Genomic DNA, 15,165 nt, shown 5'->3' with positions numbered 1-15,165 from the left:
TTTTGTCTTCTTTTCTCCATCTCAGCCATAAGGCTGTTCTGCTTTTTTATCATTTGTGCGTTCACTGAAGTAGCATTTTTAATTTTGAGAACTTCCCTTTCGCATTCACAACTTGGCCAACTGTTTGGTGAAACAGGCCTACCTTTTAGCCTATCTTGGCTTTTTGACTAAGCTCATTTCTAGCTTTTAATTTAAAGTGAGAGACTTACAACTCTTCCCTTCACTTGAACAGAGAGAGGCCACTGTAGGGTTATTAACTGGCTTAATTTCAATATTTGTGTCTCAGGGACAGGGAGGCCCAAGGAGAGGGAGAGATGGAGGAATGGCCAGTTGGTGGAGCGTTCAGAACACACACACATTTGCTGAACTGTCTGTCATCTTATATATGGGCGCAGCTTGTGGCGCCCTCTAACATTACAGTAATAGCAAAGATCACTGATCACGTATCACTACAACAAACATAGTAATAATGAAAAAATCTGAAATACTGAATTACCAAAATGTGACACACACACAAAGTGAGCAAGTACTGTTGCAAAAATGGCGCCGACGGACGTGTGCGAAGCAGGGTTGCCACAAACCTTTGGTTTGTAAAAAATACGGTACCTTTGAAGTGCAAATATGCTTGTCCTGGCTCAAAGACAAACTACTAATGAAAGAGAAAAGGGAACCCAGAAACTGAGCATGCACCTATGGAAAGCTCCCGCCAGACAAAGGTGGTGCTGTGTGAAGTAAAGACAGGTTGACCCCATCGGAGAATTGTCACTCTCTTTTGGTTCCAATATAGGGACACTGAAAATTTTCAAAGGCCGTTAGAGAGGTGAGAAAACTGTTCAAAACCAGTTCTTAGAGGCAAGCTCATGTGGAATTCTTAGGGCATAACCAACACCTCAGCCAACGACTTATAGGAGCAGACTCAACACAGCTATTTCTGTACTTCTTACAATTTAATGTCATGTCTTAGAATCTACGAAATACAGTACATATTAGCAAAGAAGGCCTCTTTGGGGACTGCTCTTATCACACCATATACTTGGGAGTGGGGAGATGAAGTTGGAAATATTGGGCCCATGACCCCTATTCCTCCAGACACCATCAGTCACCATGCCAGAGCACATCCTCGATCCAGGACAGGGAAGAGCAACTGAAGTGTACCCAGAAAGAAGCTTCCTGTGCCAACAAAAACCTTGTCCACTAGTTTAGAATGAGAAAAAGATCAAGTTAGAGCACTTATTTAAAAGTTAATGATAAAAACGTAAATATGGCAACAAATCATCCCCACGCAATCTGTATTGTTAAGTAATTTATTTCAATAGAAATATTTCAGAAAACTGTACTTAAATTCATTTTAAGTTAGCTTATGCAAACACACTGAAGATCTCACACTCACATTTGCATATTACACAGAAATAATAAGTGAGAGAGGAACCAAGCTGCACATCACTCTGGGAGGTCATAGTGCAATTGAGTGCTTCATCACTAGAGTACCTCAAGTCAACTGGGATAAAGAAGAAGAAAAATGGCTTGTGTTTTCCTGTATATTATCATCATTGGGTATTTACCCCCACAGATGTTTATCTCCTTTAGATTACCTTGTGAACGAGTTCCCCACCCCCTCCCCACACATACACACTTCAGTGGGCTGTAAAACAGTAAATTTGTCAGTGATTAAGATATAGAAACTCTTGAGTCTGGTGACATAATAAATCAGCTACTGTGTCAGACCTGATAAGTCAATAGTTATTGGACTATATTTGTGAATAGTCCTAATAGGTGATGTTATCTTTAGGGGAAACTGAATACTTGTTACCTCATATCTAAAAAGCGCAGGTAATACTTATGAAATTTTCAGCTGGTCTATTAAAAAAAAAAGTTCAATCCTTTCAAAGCACTCTATGCATTCCATTCCTTTAATTCCATCACCATTTTGCAGGCCAAATGACTAGAAGCAATATTTAAATTCTGCTAATAACCCTCAAGGATCAGTCAACCCTTCATTTGGCTTTAAAGACTACGTCTACTTCCCTATTCTGGAACATACTGGCCCTTAAAAAATGTGAAAATAGCATCTTGACTCAGTTGAACAATAGTTTCAGATCTTGCAAGGGTCTCAGAGAAGCAAAATGTTTCCAAGTTTTGTTTTGACTAAGAAAGCTAGTGTAGTCTCTTAGCTTCCCTCAAAATTTATATATTGGAGTTGTTTTCACTTTCCTTCCATAATATTTCCAAGGAAACAGTATCTGGCAGGTTAAGTGACTGCCTCTTTGTTCTGAGTCTTACTTAAATATAAGAATGAACCAATCTAAATCTCATTTTTGGTCAAGTCTCATTACAAGATTTCAGCAGCTTTGATAAGACCCCAACAAATCTTTCTGGCTGTAATGTATTCTTTTAGGGATTTTCTGAAAGGCCTTATAATTAAATCGATGCTCAAAACAACAACATCAACAACACAACATAAAAACAAACGCAGCTGGATGGACGCTCTTCAAAACTGTTCTTAAAAATGCTCATCTAAAGGTTGATTTGGGTGGGTTTATTTTTAATCCCCTACCCCGGCAGGAGAGGAGCAGGGAGGGAGCTTGTCTGAAAAGACTCATGACCTGGGAGGGCTGTAACAATGACCTGGAGGCTATCTGTACAGACTCTGCTCTCTTACACTCGCTGGGACAAAGAGTAAGAAAGACTAAGCTGGTGGAGAGAAGGATAGCACACACTCCTGACATAAGAGAAGTAAGAGGGCAAATGATTATCATCATACTCAATGCCCTAAAATTGGTCTTCAAATTGTTAAGGCACTGACCAAATTTTCCCCACACTACAACTTGAGATACTGGTGTAATGAAATTCCTTTCAATAACTGTAAGAGTCTGCACGCACAGATCTTTCATCAGAATCCTCTAAATGGAAAAAAAAAATAATCACTTTAGTTACAAGCCATTTTTAGGGGAGCAAGACCAAAAAGGACTTACTTAGATCATTTTGAAAAGGCTGACTTCACGTGAAAATAATGCTCATCAATGTGATTAAGTAACAGTGTATCTCAAAGCTTAGAAAAAAACAGAATACCACTCTGGCTGTAAAATCATAAATTTACTATGTTTGAAAAAAGTAGTACAAAAGGAGAGAGAAAATGAAAGCAAGCCCTAGAAGGTCACCGAAAAGACCAGGCAAACCTCACCACGTGCTCTGTACTGTCTGCTTGTGCAACAACAGCACCACGGTTCCACTGGGGCCCCGGGCGAGCTCATCTTCACTTTCAAAAAGGGATCCAAGGATTTCAAAAGCCTCTGAAGCAGAGGATTTCTTTTATTAAAGATTATCTCTTGGAAGCAACACTGCTCCCCCTTGTTGGCAGAAGAAGGTAATATGGTGGTTTAAAGACTGGGTGGAAAATTCAGAATGTGCCTCAGAAAACAAGAAAGAAATCAACAGTGGATATATTCTTTTGAAAAGTTAATGGATGAAGTCTACTATTATTATGGATTTCCAATGAATGCCTTATAGTTTTGTTTTCAGTTGGAAAGGTGTATAGCTTACGGGTTTAAGCTCAGAAGACTTCTGAGCTCATGTGGCCAGGTATATTCTAGTAATCCCAAGGCCCCCAGGTTCAGCTAATCCGTGGAGCACGTACACCACAGACTGCGACCATTTGCCCCTCTGTAACCACAGTGCTCCTTGGGCTCTTCTGGAAGGCATTTCTAGAAGAGGAATAAAGCCACTTATAAAAACCTGGGGGCAATGAATCCCCTAACTCTTGACATATGCCATTTTCTACACAGAAAAACAAATTGTCCTTGAAGCACATACCCCGGGAGAAAAAAAAAATAATCAAATTGTTTGGATCCCTTTTTGTAATGTTTATACAAATAATATTTACATAGTGAAGAAAACGCTATAGAAAGGTGTGTTTGATCAGTTCTCTTTCAATTCTTATAGTCTGGAGATTACAGTAAAAACAGTACCTTTGACAAAAATAAAGCAAAGGCCAAACACAGAGGGGGCATGAAACCAAAACTAGTGCTCTGAAGGTCATTATTATGCAGTTCTTTTTATAGGTGTATTTTAAAAACTGATGTTACTTCTGTATGAAAAATAAGCATCCAGGTTCAAATAAACTGAAATAAATGAGATGTGTCTCAAACTGTATTTTGGCTAGTATTATATACTACTACACCAGGCCGTATAAATGCCAATATTTATGCTTCTCATAAACTAGCTTAAATTTAAATTATAATGGCATTGCTAATGAGTTGTTCTTGGCTAGGAGAGAAACAAATGAGCTTAATATTGATAGAAATTTCAAGCTTTTGAGTCACTCATTTACTAATTTATTAAGCATAAGCTTAATAAGAGGAAAAAATTTCATCTTCCTACTAATAAACTACCTAAATATTTAATATATTTTGGTGACCTATTTTCTTTGCTTGAATTATTACATCATTTGGTGAATTATAGATCAAATATTCACCTATGCTATTTCAATTCACTTCTCTCACTGGTTTCCATTTGTTTCAAATGCTAAAATCATCTTCAAAAGCAACATCTAATCTTTTGAATAGACAGATTTGAAGAGAGAACAATGTCTACTTCTACTGTACAGTTGTGTTAAGAGTTTCGCTCAGTCAGAGGCCACAATTCTATATAGGGACTATTCACCAAATTTGAACACTATTCTTTCCCTGTGCATGTATCCCGTAATGTTAGAGCTGAAGTATCAAACACATCTTCCAGTTTAGCTCTCTCTTTGGCAAAACTGATGTCAGGCTCTGACTTCCAGTTGCAAATCTCCTCAAATATGGTACAATGTATCTACTTTAGCTTATTTATGACAAACAAAACAATAATAAAAAATCCACAGGGTTCTCATCCACAGAATTTTTTAAAAAGCACATACACTGTTAAAAACACTTATTTCTGAAGAGAAATACACAAATTAAGGAATTTTAAAAAATGTAAAACAAAAGAAAGATGTGCAAGGTCTATACAGTAATACTGCTGGCGACGCAGGTGGTGTCTATGTACCCAACGTGGGTTAAGCTTGGGAGATCATTAATTGAAAAATCACTCAGCACAGGCAGCATTTGGCCCTCTCCAGCCCATGTCACTTTCCACAAAACCAGAAATAATGGTATTTCTAACTGTGCTATATGAGAAAAATACCTGAACTCTGAACATCCTTTCCAAAAGCTCTTCTATTTTCCTTTGGATAGACTTTTAGCTAATGATTCTGTGAGCAATATTTTCTATTTAAGTTTCAAGGCTTCAAGATGATTAAAAAAAAAGTATGAAATTCTCTAAGAATGCAAATGTAAGAAATTTATGTGAGGCCCAAAGTATTACAAGTTTATTGGAAGAGATCAGTCAAAAAGGGTTTCTTCCTCTGGGCCACTGCTAAAATATAGGATGCCCCATGAGTTTCTAACATCTAACACAGCCTTTGTTCAAGTGCCATTTTTTGTTAAAACTCTAAGGCAGCTCACCTTTAAACCTTTTTTTTTTTTTTCCTTCTTGCAATTCAGCATTTATTCTGGAAATTAAACGCACTGTTGCATGGAAGAGCTCTCCCAAAACAGCTTGGTCTACCACTGACAGAATATGGTTTCATGGCCAGGACCTACAGTACATTTTCAGAAAAGTGTTTTGTAATAAAGGAAAGTTACGTAAGAAGGGAAGTTTTGATACTTAAGATTCCGAGAATCTCAATCTTTCACCCTTTTCCCTTTTAAAATTATTTTCTGTGACTTATAATAAAATACATACACACATACATATGCGGAAGCTCTTTTAAACAAATGTAATCCTGACTCTCATACTTAACAAAAATAACAAAAATGAATAATAAAAAAAATAACTGGCATTGTGTACATGAAACACTGTAAGAGAAAATATCCTGATGAAATATCAGTATATCATCTTGACGACAAAAGTCACCAGAGACTGGTAGAAGGGATAATTCAATTCACTTGAAAAAAAATGTAATTACTGTAAAATCTCAGAAAAGTTTAGGTTGGGATTTTGGTTCTTTCCTAAGCAGATCTGTGGTCCAACAATGAATTCATATAGAAGGCTAAATTTTAAACCCAGTTAAAAACAACCATGCTTTCTGGAGCCCACTTGAAAAGTGTCTGGAATAGGAGCGCTCAGCCTTCATGCCTCCCGCAGAAAATGATGCTCCCCCCCCAGAACTCAATTTCCCAAGTTTAGTGTTTAAGAAAAATCTCCCCTCATTCGAAACAACCCCCGCCCCCAATCCCAAACGAACCCCAACAACTCACATCATGAACATGTCTAATCCCGAAACTCTTGCCGTGGGAGAGCTGGGGAGGCTGCAGATGACCGGGAGCGGAGAAGCCCCCCGGGGCAGGTGGAGCATCTTCACACCTCCTTTCTACACCAGCCCCTCACATAACTCATAAGAAAGATGTTTTCCTTTTTAAAGTGTGTCTAAAAAAAGGAGATTCCCCCCTCCAAAATTAGTACAAAGTTAAAAGAAACGCAAATAGGCTACGATCTATTCCAAGCACAGCACCGCCAGAAGATGCACACACACTATTTGGTGCTTCATGTTGGTTTTCCTTTCGTTCGTTTAAGGCAGTGGTTTCCGCAGGTCAGTTCAGAGAAAAGCAGCGCGGTCCATGGCAGTTTGTTTAGTGACTCCAATGTGTTCTCTGGGAATATCTCACTTCATTCCCTGAAATTAGTGCTTTTTTTGGTTCAGAACTCCAAAGTCTTGAGACGCAGCCTCTGGGCTCCTCCTGGCCCAGAACTGGCTCATAGCTGGCGCTCGCGTCACCTCCTCACTCTCACTTAGGGGTGATAGTTCACCTCGCTTCTTTCTTAGGCTTCTACTCAAAAGTCATCAAGTTTGTAGGAACCTTAAAAATATAAGCAGTACAAAACTGATAGTATTTAAAAGTTGCTTTTCAAAGTACTATTTCTTATCTTTCTTCATCATTTTAAGCCCAGATACTTTTTAAAGAAGTAATTTGACAGAAGGTACTGCAATCATTTATGAATAATGAATAAAATATGCTAGAACATTTTTGAGAAAATCACAGTTAATACTCTCTTTCCAGAAAACTGAAATTGGAATGGGAGAAAGGGCGGAGACGGTATCTTTCTTGTCCAACACAGGGTGCTCAGCAGATGTCCGCTGAGTGAGCAAATGAACAAGAAAAGAAGTGTGTCTCTAGTTAGGGTGACACTCTGACAAACATACTTATCGTCTATTTTCTCAGTCTCTGTTTTACCAGGAATTCCTACATGCACATTTTTAAATCCAGCATGGATAATTTTATAATGAACATTACTAAGAATTTCTTTGTGAAATCATCATGAAAGTAAGTATGAAAGAATAAAACTCATCGTTAGATAAATTCTGATCTGACACTTGGGTGACTGAAAAATCAACAGGTTATATAACAGTTTGAGGCTTATAGACTGGTTCGAGTTTAATTTGATTCCTTATAGAAATCAACAATAAGACATGAAGTCCACATTGTAGTGAGGAGAAATTCCACAAGAATTCTTTGAAATATAAGTATATTTTGTTTTTGAAAATCAGCTGATGAGTCCTCTAGACAAGGACTAAAGAGGGTTTCACTATGTTAAAAAAAAACTCTTAACCCTTACTGTTTTCTGAAGTTGTGCTGGGAGAGATATTCTCACTTCAGTGGTCATTTCTCTGTCCTTTAAAACAGCTTAACAGCTATCACTTTAGTAATCTTTTTCTGAAAACCTAGAATATTCAAGAAAAAGGGGAGGGGGAGTCTCTTACACGTGTCACCCTCTGAATGAAAAGATCTTTAATAATACAATCATAATTGAATCATAAATCAAATACAATACAAATGCTCAAGTGCTTAAAGTATAAATTCTCAGGTCTGGTTATAAGAAACCCATGTTTAAATAAAGTATAAGTTCATTTCCTCCTAAGTTCCTTGAATATGATTTAAGGTATTATACTTGAGTGAATCAGAGGCTTCTACCAAAAATTTTCACATTTCACAGCTTCTATTTATATATTTGCTACTACTCTGATTCTCCCAGTATGGAAAGAAACAAACAAATAAACCCACTTATACACATTTGGTTGACTTGTTCACCTTTATGTTGGTATGTATACACTGTCTAGATTAATCTTGAAATCTGAGATTAAAAAAAAAAAATGACAATACTTTAAGCACACTTAAAGAATGTAAGTTGAGTTGCACATAAGCTTAGTCTATTCACTCTGTCCCAGGCCCTAACTTGACAAAGGCAAGAAAGTAGTCTGTTCAATGGCGTTTCATGCCCTTAGTGGAGGGTGCTAAAAATGATACCAAATACTGCTATCAGTCTTTCATATATATATTTGAAATAAAAATTCTAAGAGAACAAAGCCTATTCTAACAATATTTAAAAAGAATGGACCCAAAGATAAAGACATTTGCTTGTTTGACCCTGTGTAGGTCATTTAGCATTTCTGAGACTAGTTTCTTCCTTTATCAAAAAAGGGGTAAAACTCTGGTCCTGACAGCACAGGGTGAAAAATACTTTTAGTAAGTGATATAAACTTATATGGTGTATTGTATTATTCACAATTAGCTACGGATAACACTTAACTGTACACTTCTGAATTTCAGTACCTGAAATCAATGGTCTTCAAATATATTCAACTAAAAACTGGCCTACAAAAAGTCTACACATATTTCCATAACTGCAGTTACGTTTATTTTACGTCTGTTCTACCAATCCGTGGCTCAACTTTAGATCTGCAACAGGGTTTGGGGAAAACAATACCATGGCTTCATTTCTCCTCTGCAGCTGAAAGCCTTTGAATTAGACCATCTTTGTTTCAGTGAAATAAAAACAAACAGATCCAAATGGCTTTGGGTTTTGCTGCAACCACAGGCACCTACTCAGGTTATTAACAGAATAAAGATGAATCAGAATAATGTTTATTAAAGTGCCATCTAAGTTTTACACCCCTGGAGCTCTATTTCTTTGCCTCTCACTGTTTTCTACCGACATGGGCAACATTTGCCTCTTTTGAACACCTTAAGCTCCTTCCAGCTTCAGGACCTTTGAACTTGCTGTGCCCTCCAGCAGACCTTAATCTTCACATGGCTGTTCCTTCTTGTCACTCACGTCAATGTCTTTGGGGAGATCTCTGCTGCCCACTCTTATTTATTTAAAGTTGTGTCTACTCTCATCACTCTGTATCACATAATTCTATTTTGTTTTCCATATATATATGTATGTATATATAGTTCTGTATATAGTTTTCAGCATTTGAAATTTTATTTGTTCATTATTTTATTGACTATCTCCTCACTAAAATGTGGACTTCATACTTGCCGACCGCTGTAAGAAAAAGAATAAAAACAGTATCATTTTCCTTCTTCATTCATAAAATTAGTCTGTTTACTTCCCTTGGAACTCTTTTAAATACGGTCCCAAGCGACGGACCATCCTGAGGACCGAGAGACACTGCTCACCTGCTGCTTGTTGCTTTGGCAAGCTGCGCTCAAATGCTTGAACCACAGCATCGCGTTCATTCTGTTGCCAGCTTGAAACTTGTATGAGTTTCCTAAAGTTATTAAAAACAAGGGGAAAATGATAAAATTTTAAGGACTCTGACATATAATAATTCAGTCATATATCAAAGAGCAAAATGAAACATGACTAGAATTCTCAGTTTCAGAATTCTCGGTCTCTAGCACCTGATTTTCTAATACAAATAAAAAGAAGAGTTCTCAATGCTATGCTCACATGCTATCATTTATTCAGAAAGTCACCGTTTTGCTGCTTATGAATTGGAAGAGTATTCTTGTCTCCTTAAATATTCTTTAGAGGAAAGTATACCTAAATAAAAGAATCGTTTGGCTCCCCTAGATTTGTATGTGGGACTGAGAGTACAGAATATGTTAATATTAAGTTTTTACAGGCAAAATGCTTTAACACGTTTAACATTTAAACATTAGGTATGTAATATGATTAAGGATCAATATCAACCATGCTTTTAGGTGTTAGTTACGTTTGCTGAAATTATCACAGATTTCTGGGTCTACTGAGGGATTTCTGGGAAAATCTAAAGAGTCACTGATTCCTCTTTTAGAAAATTAGAAATTCATCCGTGTTGTGTATATTTACAACTTATGTTGACTAATTCAAGATTGACACATAATAGATAAATCTTATATGGTTGTATGTATTAAGGTGATAAACTGAAAAAACAAAGGATTCATGTACTGAAGGCTGCCCTAAGTTGAGCTTTATTCCCTTTTTTCATTGACCTAAGTTTTTATTTCCCAATTTGTATCGAATTCTACTCTCTCCTTTATAACTGCATTCAACGGCCCAAGAGTCTGACCTTTCTTTAGGCATGACAGAGCTTTCCTTTGAGACTGGAACACTCAGAGAACTTTTTTACTTTCAGAAGCAACAGTTTCTTCACCAATGTTTCATGTTAAATAATACTGTTTTACTTGCTGAACTCAGATGTGGACATTAGAGCAATCTGAATCGAAGGCGTATCTACAATTAAGCTGGCCATAGCTGCCATTTATCTACTTTCTCCTCCCCCTCCAAAAGACCATTAGTACAAATGTTACAAAAACCTTGGTTACTTGGAAAGAGTCCCATCAAGCTACACTAGGGAAACTGAAAGAAAATAAAGAATTTGTTAACTAAGCCCAATGAAAATGATCTCCTTAAAATGTAATTTTATGAATAATGCCTTTGGGATTTGGGGTTGGGACAGGGACTCTGAATTCAGAATGCTGAGCAGGGAGTTCTTACTCTGTAAGTCAGTCTAGTTCATCTCAAAATGAGACATTTTCCTACTATTATTTTTTTTCCGTATCCAATATATTTGCTTAAGTTTTCACTTAAAATGCTATAATATCCTAAAAGTGGAATATCTGTTGCTATAAAATACATTCTGAATAGAGGTGAAAATATAACTGTACAGTCAATAAACAGAATTTCGGTGGTGAGTTGCTGCAGTGGCAGATTCTGGGCAAAGAGGAAAGAATTTCCCGTCTGGCTCCCTCTGAGGTGCTTATCAACAGCTAGCAGCTGTTATGCAGGAAGAGCAGCAATCACGTCAGGCTGCGTTCCGATGGCCACCTGCGGCCTCCACTAGAGATGCACAGGGTCTGATTCTACACGGCCCACCCTCCAACTTCTCTGATCCACTTAAAAAACTCCACTGGTCAAGAGTCAATCATTTCCTTCATAAGTCTCTCTCAATATTGTAAGCAAAGTATTCATTATGAATTATACTTATTTGGAAAGCAATAGGAGTTAAATAACATATTAACCTCATTAAAAATAATGGACTAAAAATCATTTAGAGGAAAACCTCTGCCACATTCAGAACTTAAGCATTAACAATTTATTTGAGGGTATAGACGAAGGGGTACTACGTATATAGCAGATGTCTGAGGCTTTAAAGTAACTGATTCTCCAGTTCCCTCCTTCCCTCCCTCTCTGCCTGGTTCTTAGCTCCTTAAGGATTACCTGGGCTTTTAATTTCAAGCTTATGCCCATGCAGCAAAGAAAATATGCTTATAACAGATATTGATACCAGAAATATTGATATCATTACTCTACATTATGAGACAGAATTATTTCCCAAGAGACAAAACTACAAAAACATGTTCCTGGTCAAGTATTCTAGTTAAACTATGTGTGGACCAACTGAACATTATGTACTCGCAATACCTTAAACCCTAGATATGCTAATGATTCACCTTTCTCAGAGTCAGTCAGCAAGAAGAGATCTGGGTGTTCTGGGTCATCAGCCATCATCACCATCCATCCTACCACAGATACGTTCTTATTTGATGTTGATTTGAACTGAGAGATAAAAAGATCATTAATGGAAACACAAAATTTATGGCTCATCCTAAGCAAAAATTAAGGATAAGCATATTTTCAGTTTCTCCCGTGAGAGATAATATTTGTGACTTCATGTTGGTTGAGTCTGCTCACAGCCTTTTACTTACTACTAAATTCCATTTAGGCATGCCCTCTTTAGACAGTCTCCTACTCTTCAGATCCTTCCTAGCTTCAACTCTTCATCAAAACCTGTCCAAGTCTTAATTCCCAAAAAAGCATGATCTGTCGTTGGATCTGATAAATTCATCTCTGTGGGTTTTTTCTGTTCCTTACTACGCTGCCCCGAACCCCTCCCTTATTAGGAAACACACCTACATTTTAATAGAGGTGTTATCTTTTTTTACCCAGCTTTATTGAGATATAATTAACATATAACACAGCGTAAGTTTAAAGTATACAATGTAATAGGGGTATTACCTGAAACCTGATGATTTACTAAACCAGCAGTGCTATTTTTTTTTTTTTTTTCAGTAGGCTCCATGCCCAGCATGGAGCCCAACACGGGGCTTGAACTCATGACCCTGAGATCATGAGTGAGCTGAGATCAAGAGCTGGATGCTCAACCGACTGAGTCACCCTGGTGACCCAGACAATTCTTAATAATATATTCTTACTTGTATTTCTCAAAAAAAGGTATTCTTAGTATGCTTGTTACTTTTCTATTCTTTTTTTTTTTTAAGTTAAACTTGAAATAAATGCAATGAAAAAAAGGGCTGTTAGAAAAGAACAGAAAATTAGGTTAATTTCATTCATGACCATAAATGGAAAAATATTAAATAAAATACTGGTGTATAAAAAAGCTGATAGGGGTGTCTGGGTAGTGCAGTTGGTCGAGTGTCTGACTCTTGGTTTCTGCTCAGGTCGTGGTCTCATGGTCGTGAGACAGAGCCCCACGTTGGGCTCCACGCTCAGCATGGAGTCTGCCCGAGATTCTCTCTCTCCCTCTACCCCTCCTGCTCATGCTCTCTCGCTCTCTAAAATAAATAAATCTTAAAAAAAAAAAAGTTGATATGTGATGACCAATCTGGATTTATCCGAGGAATGTGAGGTTGGTTTAATGTTAGAAATCAACCAGTGCAACTAAATTGGGCTTATTTCAAGAAAGCAAGATTAGTTCAATCAAGTTCAAAAATTATTTTTTTAACTTTAGAAAAATTATTAAACTAAATCACCATATTAACAGATTAAGAAAGAAAAAAATACATTCAACTCAGTTTACCCAACAAGCTTTTGCTAAAATATAACGTATATTTGTGACAGACTAGGAATAGAAGGGAACTTCCTAATTCAATAAAGAGTAACCACCAAGCAAACAAAACCTACACAAAAACCAAACCAAAATAACGCAGGAAAGATGACAAAAAAAAAAAAAAAGCCCAAAATCAAAACCCTGCCACACACACTCAAGGGTAAAATGCTAAAAACATTTCAAAATCAGTATCAAGACAAGGATGCCTATCATTGCTACTTCCATTCAACACAGAATTTGAAGAACTAGTCAGCTATTTTAATAGGGTAACAAAAAGGAAATAAAAGGTATAAGAGTAAGGAAGAAATAAAACTGCCATTACTCATGGACAAAGAAAATCCACTCACATCTACCAAATTAATAAGAATGATGAGCAAAGGCACTTGGAAAAGATCAGTATGAAAATCAACTGTAATTCTATCCACGAGAACTGTAAGTCATTTATAAGAGGGGTATCTAGCAATACATGCGACAAAAGATATACAGAAGTAGAACCGATAAAAGGCATCCAAGACATAAAACAATGAAGAAATACCATGAGATGAAGAAAAAGGTTTGATTTGTAAAGATGTCAATTCTCTCTAAATTGATTTATATAGATTCAGTGTCATTTCAATAAAAATTTCAGTAGGATTTTACGGAACTTGAGAAGCTGATTCTAAAATTTATATACGAGAGCGAAGGAGCAGAAATAGGCAATACACTCCTGGGAACAGTTAGTCAGGACCTGCCCTAATACACATCAAGACTCATAGAGCTACAGTAATTGAGACCATGGGCTACAGGACAGGGACAAACAGACAGGGTAATGAAAGTCAAGAGAGCCATCTGGGCGTAGAGATGCAAATTCGTATGACAAGAGTGGACTCTGCAGACTGATGAAGGAAGAATGAACTGTTCAATAAATGATGCCAGGAAAATTGGTTATCCACGCAGAAAAATCAAGAAAACAAATGCCTGACCTTTCTCTATGCATTTACACCAAAGACTTTTTTGATGCTGTTGGTTTTCATATACAGCTGACCCTTGAACAACATGGGTTTTAACTATGCAGGTCTACTTAAAATGCAGATTTTTTTGAATACATTACAGTGTCTTTTTTTTCTTATGCTTTTCTTAACATTTTTTCTAGCTTACTTTATTGTAATAATATATCATACTCTACATATACAAAATGTGTCAACCAACTGTTTATGTTACTGGTAAAGCTTTTGATCAGTAGTAGGCTATTGGTAGTTAAGTTTTTGGGGAGTTCAAAGTTATACACAGATTTTCAACTGCACAGGTGTGGGAGGGAGGTGGCATAGGTACCTCTAACCTAGTTGTTCAAGGGTTCACTGTACTAATGGGGGCGTATTTGTACTCTTATAGTTTTCACTTATCAGTACTTCCTTATTGATAAGTATTTTGAGTCTTTATAGATTTCTATTATAAACACTACAGGAATATTCTTCTACAGGAATTTTTGTGCACTTGTTCAAGGACTTCCACAGGACAGATTCTCAGACAAGGAATCACTGGTAATTATTAGGTTAAATACGGACTAGGACTGCCCACCACAAAAACAATACCAATTTAAATTTCTGCAAATCATGGATAATAGTCTATGTTTCCCTAATGCTCTACTAACAATCTTCAAAATTTTTGCCTAATAGCAAAAAAGGGCATCTTCTTTAACCTGCATTTTTGATACCTAATAAGGTTGATCATCTTTTCATGTTTACTAGCCAATTATATTTCATCTTCTATTTATCTCCTCTTTCCCTTTTTCTAATGTCCTGTTTTATTCTGAGCTGTGGAGAGTTGTTAGTTTTGGTACAGATTTCTTTTCAGGCACAGTCTTGGTCTTTAAAAATTTAACTAATTGAATAGTATTTATTCACTCTTTACCATACAGCGATGGGTTCAAACATACCTGCAGAATTTTTTTTTACAATGAGTAAACTTCCAATAAAAACCATTTTTACAGTGAATGTTTTCATTTTAAAACATCCAAAAAGGGGCTCCTGGGTGGCTCAGTCGGTTAA

General features: G+C 36.8%; 1 protein-coding gene across 3 annotated transcripts in view; it reads right to left on the bottom strand.

Moving 5' to 3' along the window:
* Positions 1-1,290: 1,290 nt before the first annotated feature.
* The window catches only part of RALGPS2 (Ral GEF with PH domain and SH3 binding motif 2), a 157,570-nt gene continuing 143,695 nt past the window's right edge, over positions 1,291-15,165 (bottom strand). For 2 of the 3 annotated variants that reach the window (XM_036120919.2, XM_036120922.2), the window contains 3 exons: positions 11,742-11,847; positions 9,483-9,574; positions 1,291-6,878 (listed from right to left, as the gene is read on the bottom strand). In XM_036120919.2, coding sequence (XP_035976812.1) covers positions 6,849-6,878; positions 9,483-9,574; positions 11,742-11,847 — 228 coding nt within the window. In that variant the 3' untranslated portion in view covers positions 1,291-6,848. Of the gene's footprint in view, positions 6,879-7,635; positions 9,349-9,482; positions 9,575-11,741; positions 11,848-15,165 lie in introns of all 3 variants that reach the window. The other variant, XR_013449853.1, reaches the window with a different exon arrangement.

Source organism: Halichoerus grypus, chromosome 7 (assembly GCF_964656455.1).
Source record: "Halichoerus grypus chromosome 7, mHalGry1.hap1.1, whole genome shotgun sequence".
Classification (NCBI taxonomy): Eukaryota; Metazoa; Chordata; class Mammalia; order Carnivora; family Phocidae; genus Halichoerus; species Halichoerus grypus.
This window is presented reverse-complemented; position numbering and strand designations above follow the sequence as displayed.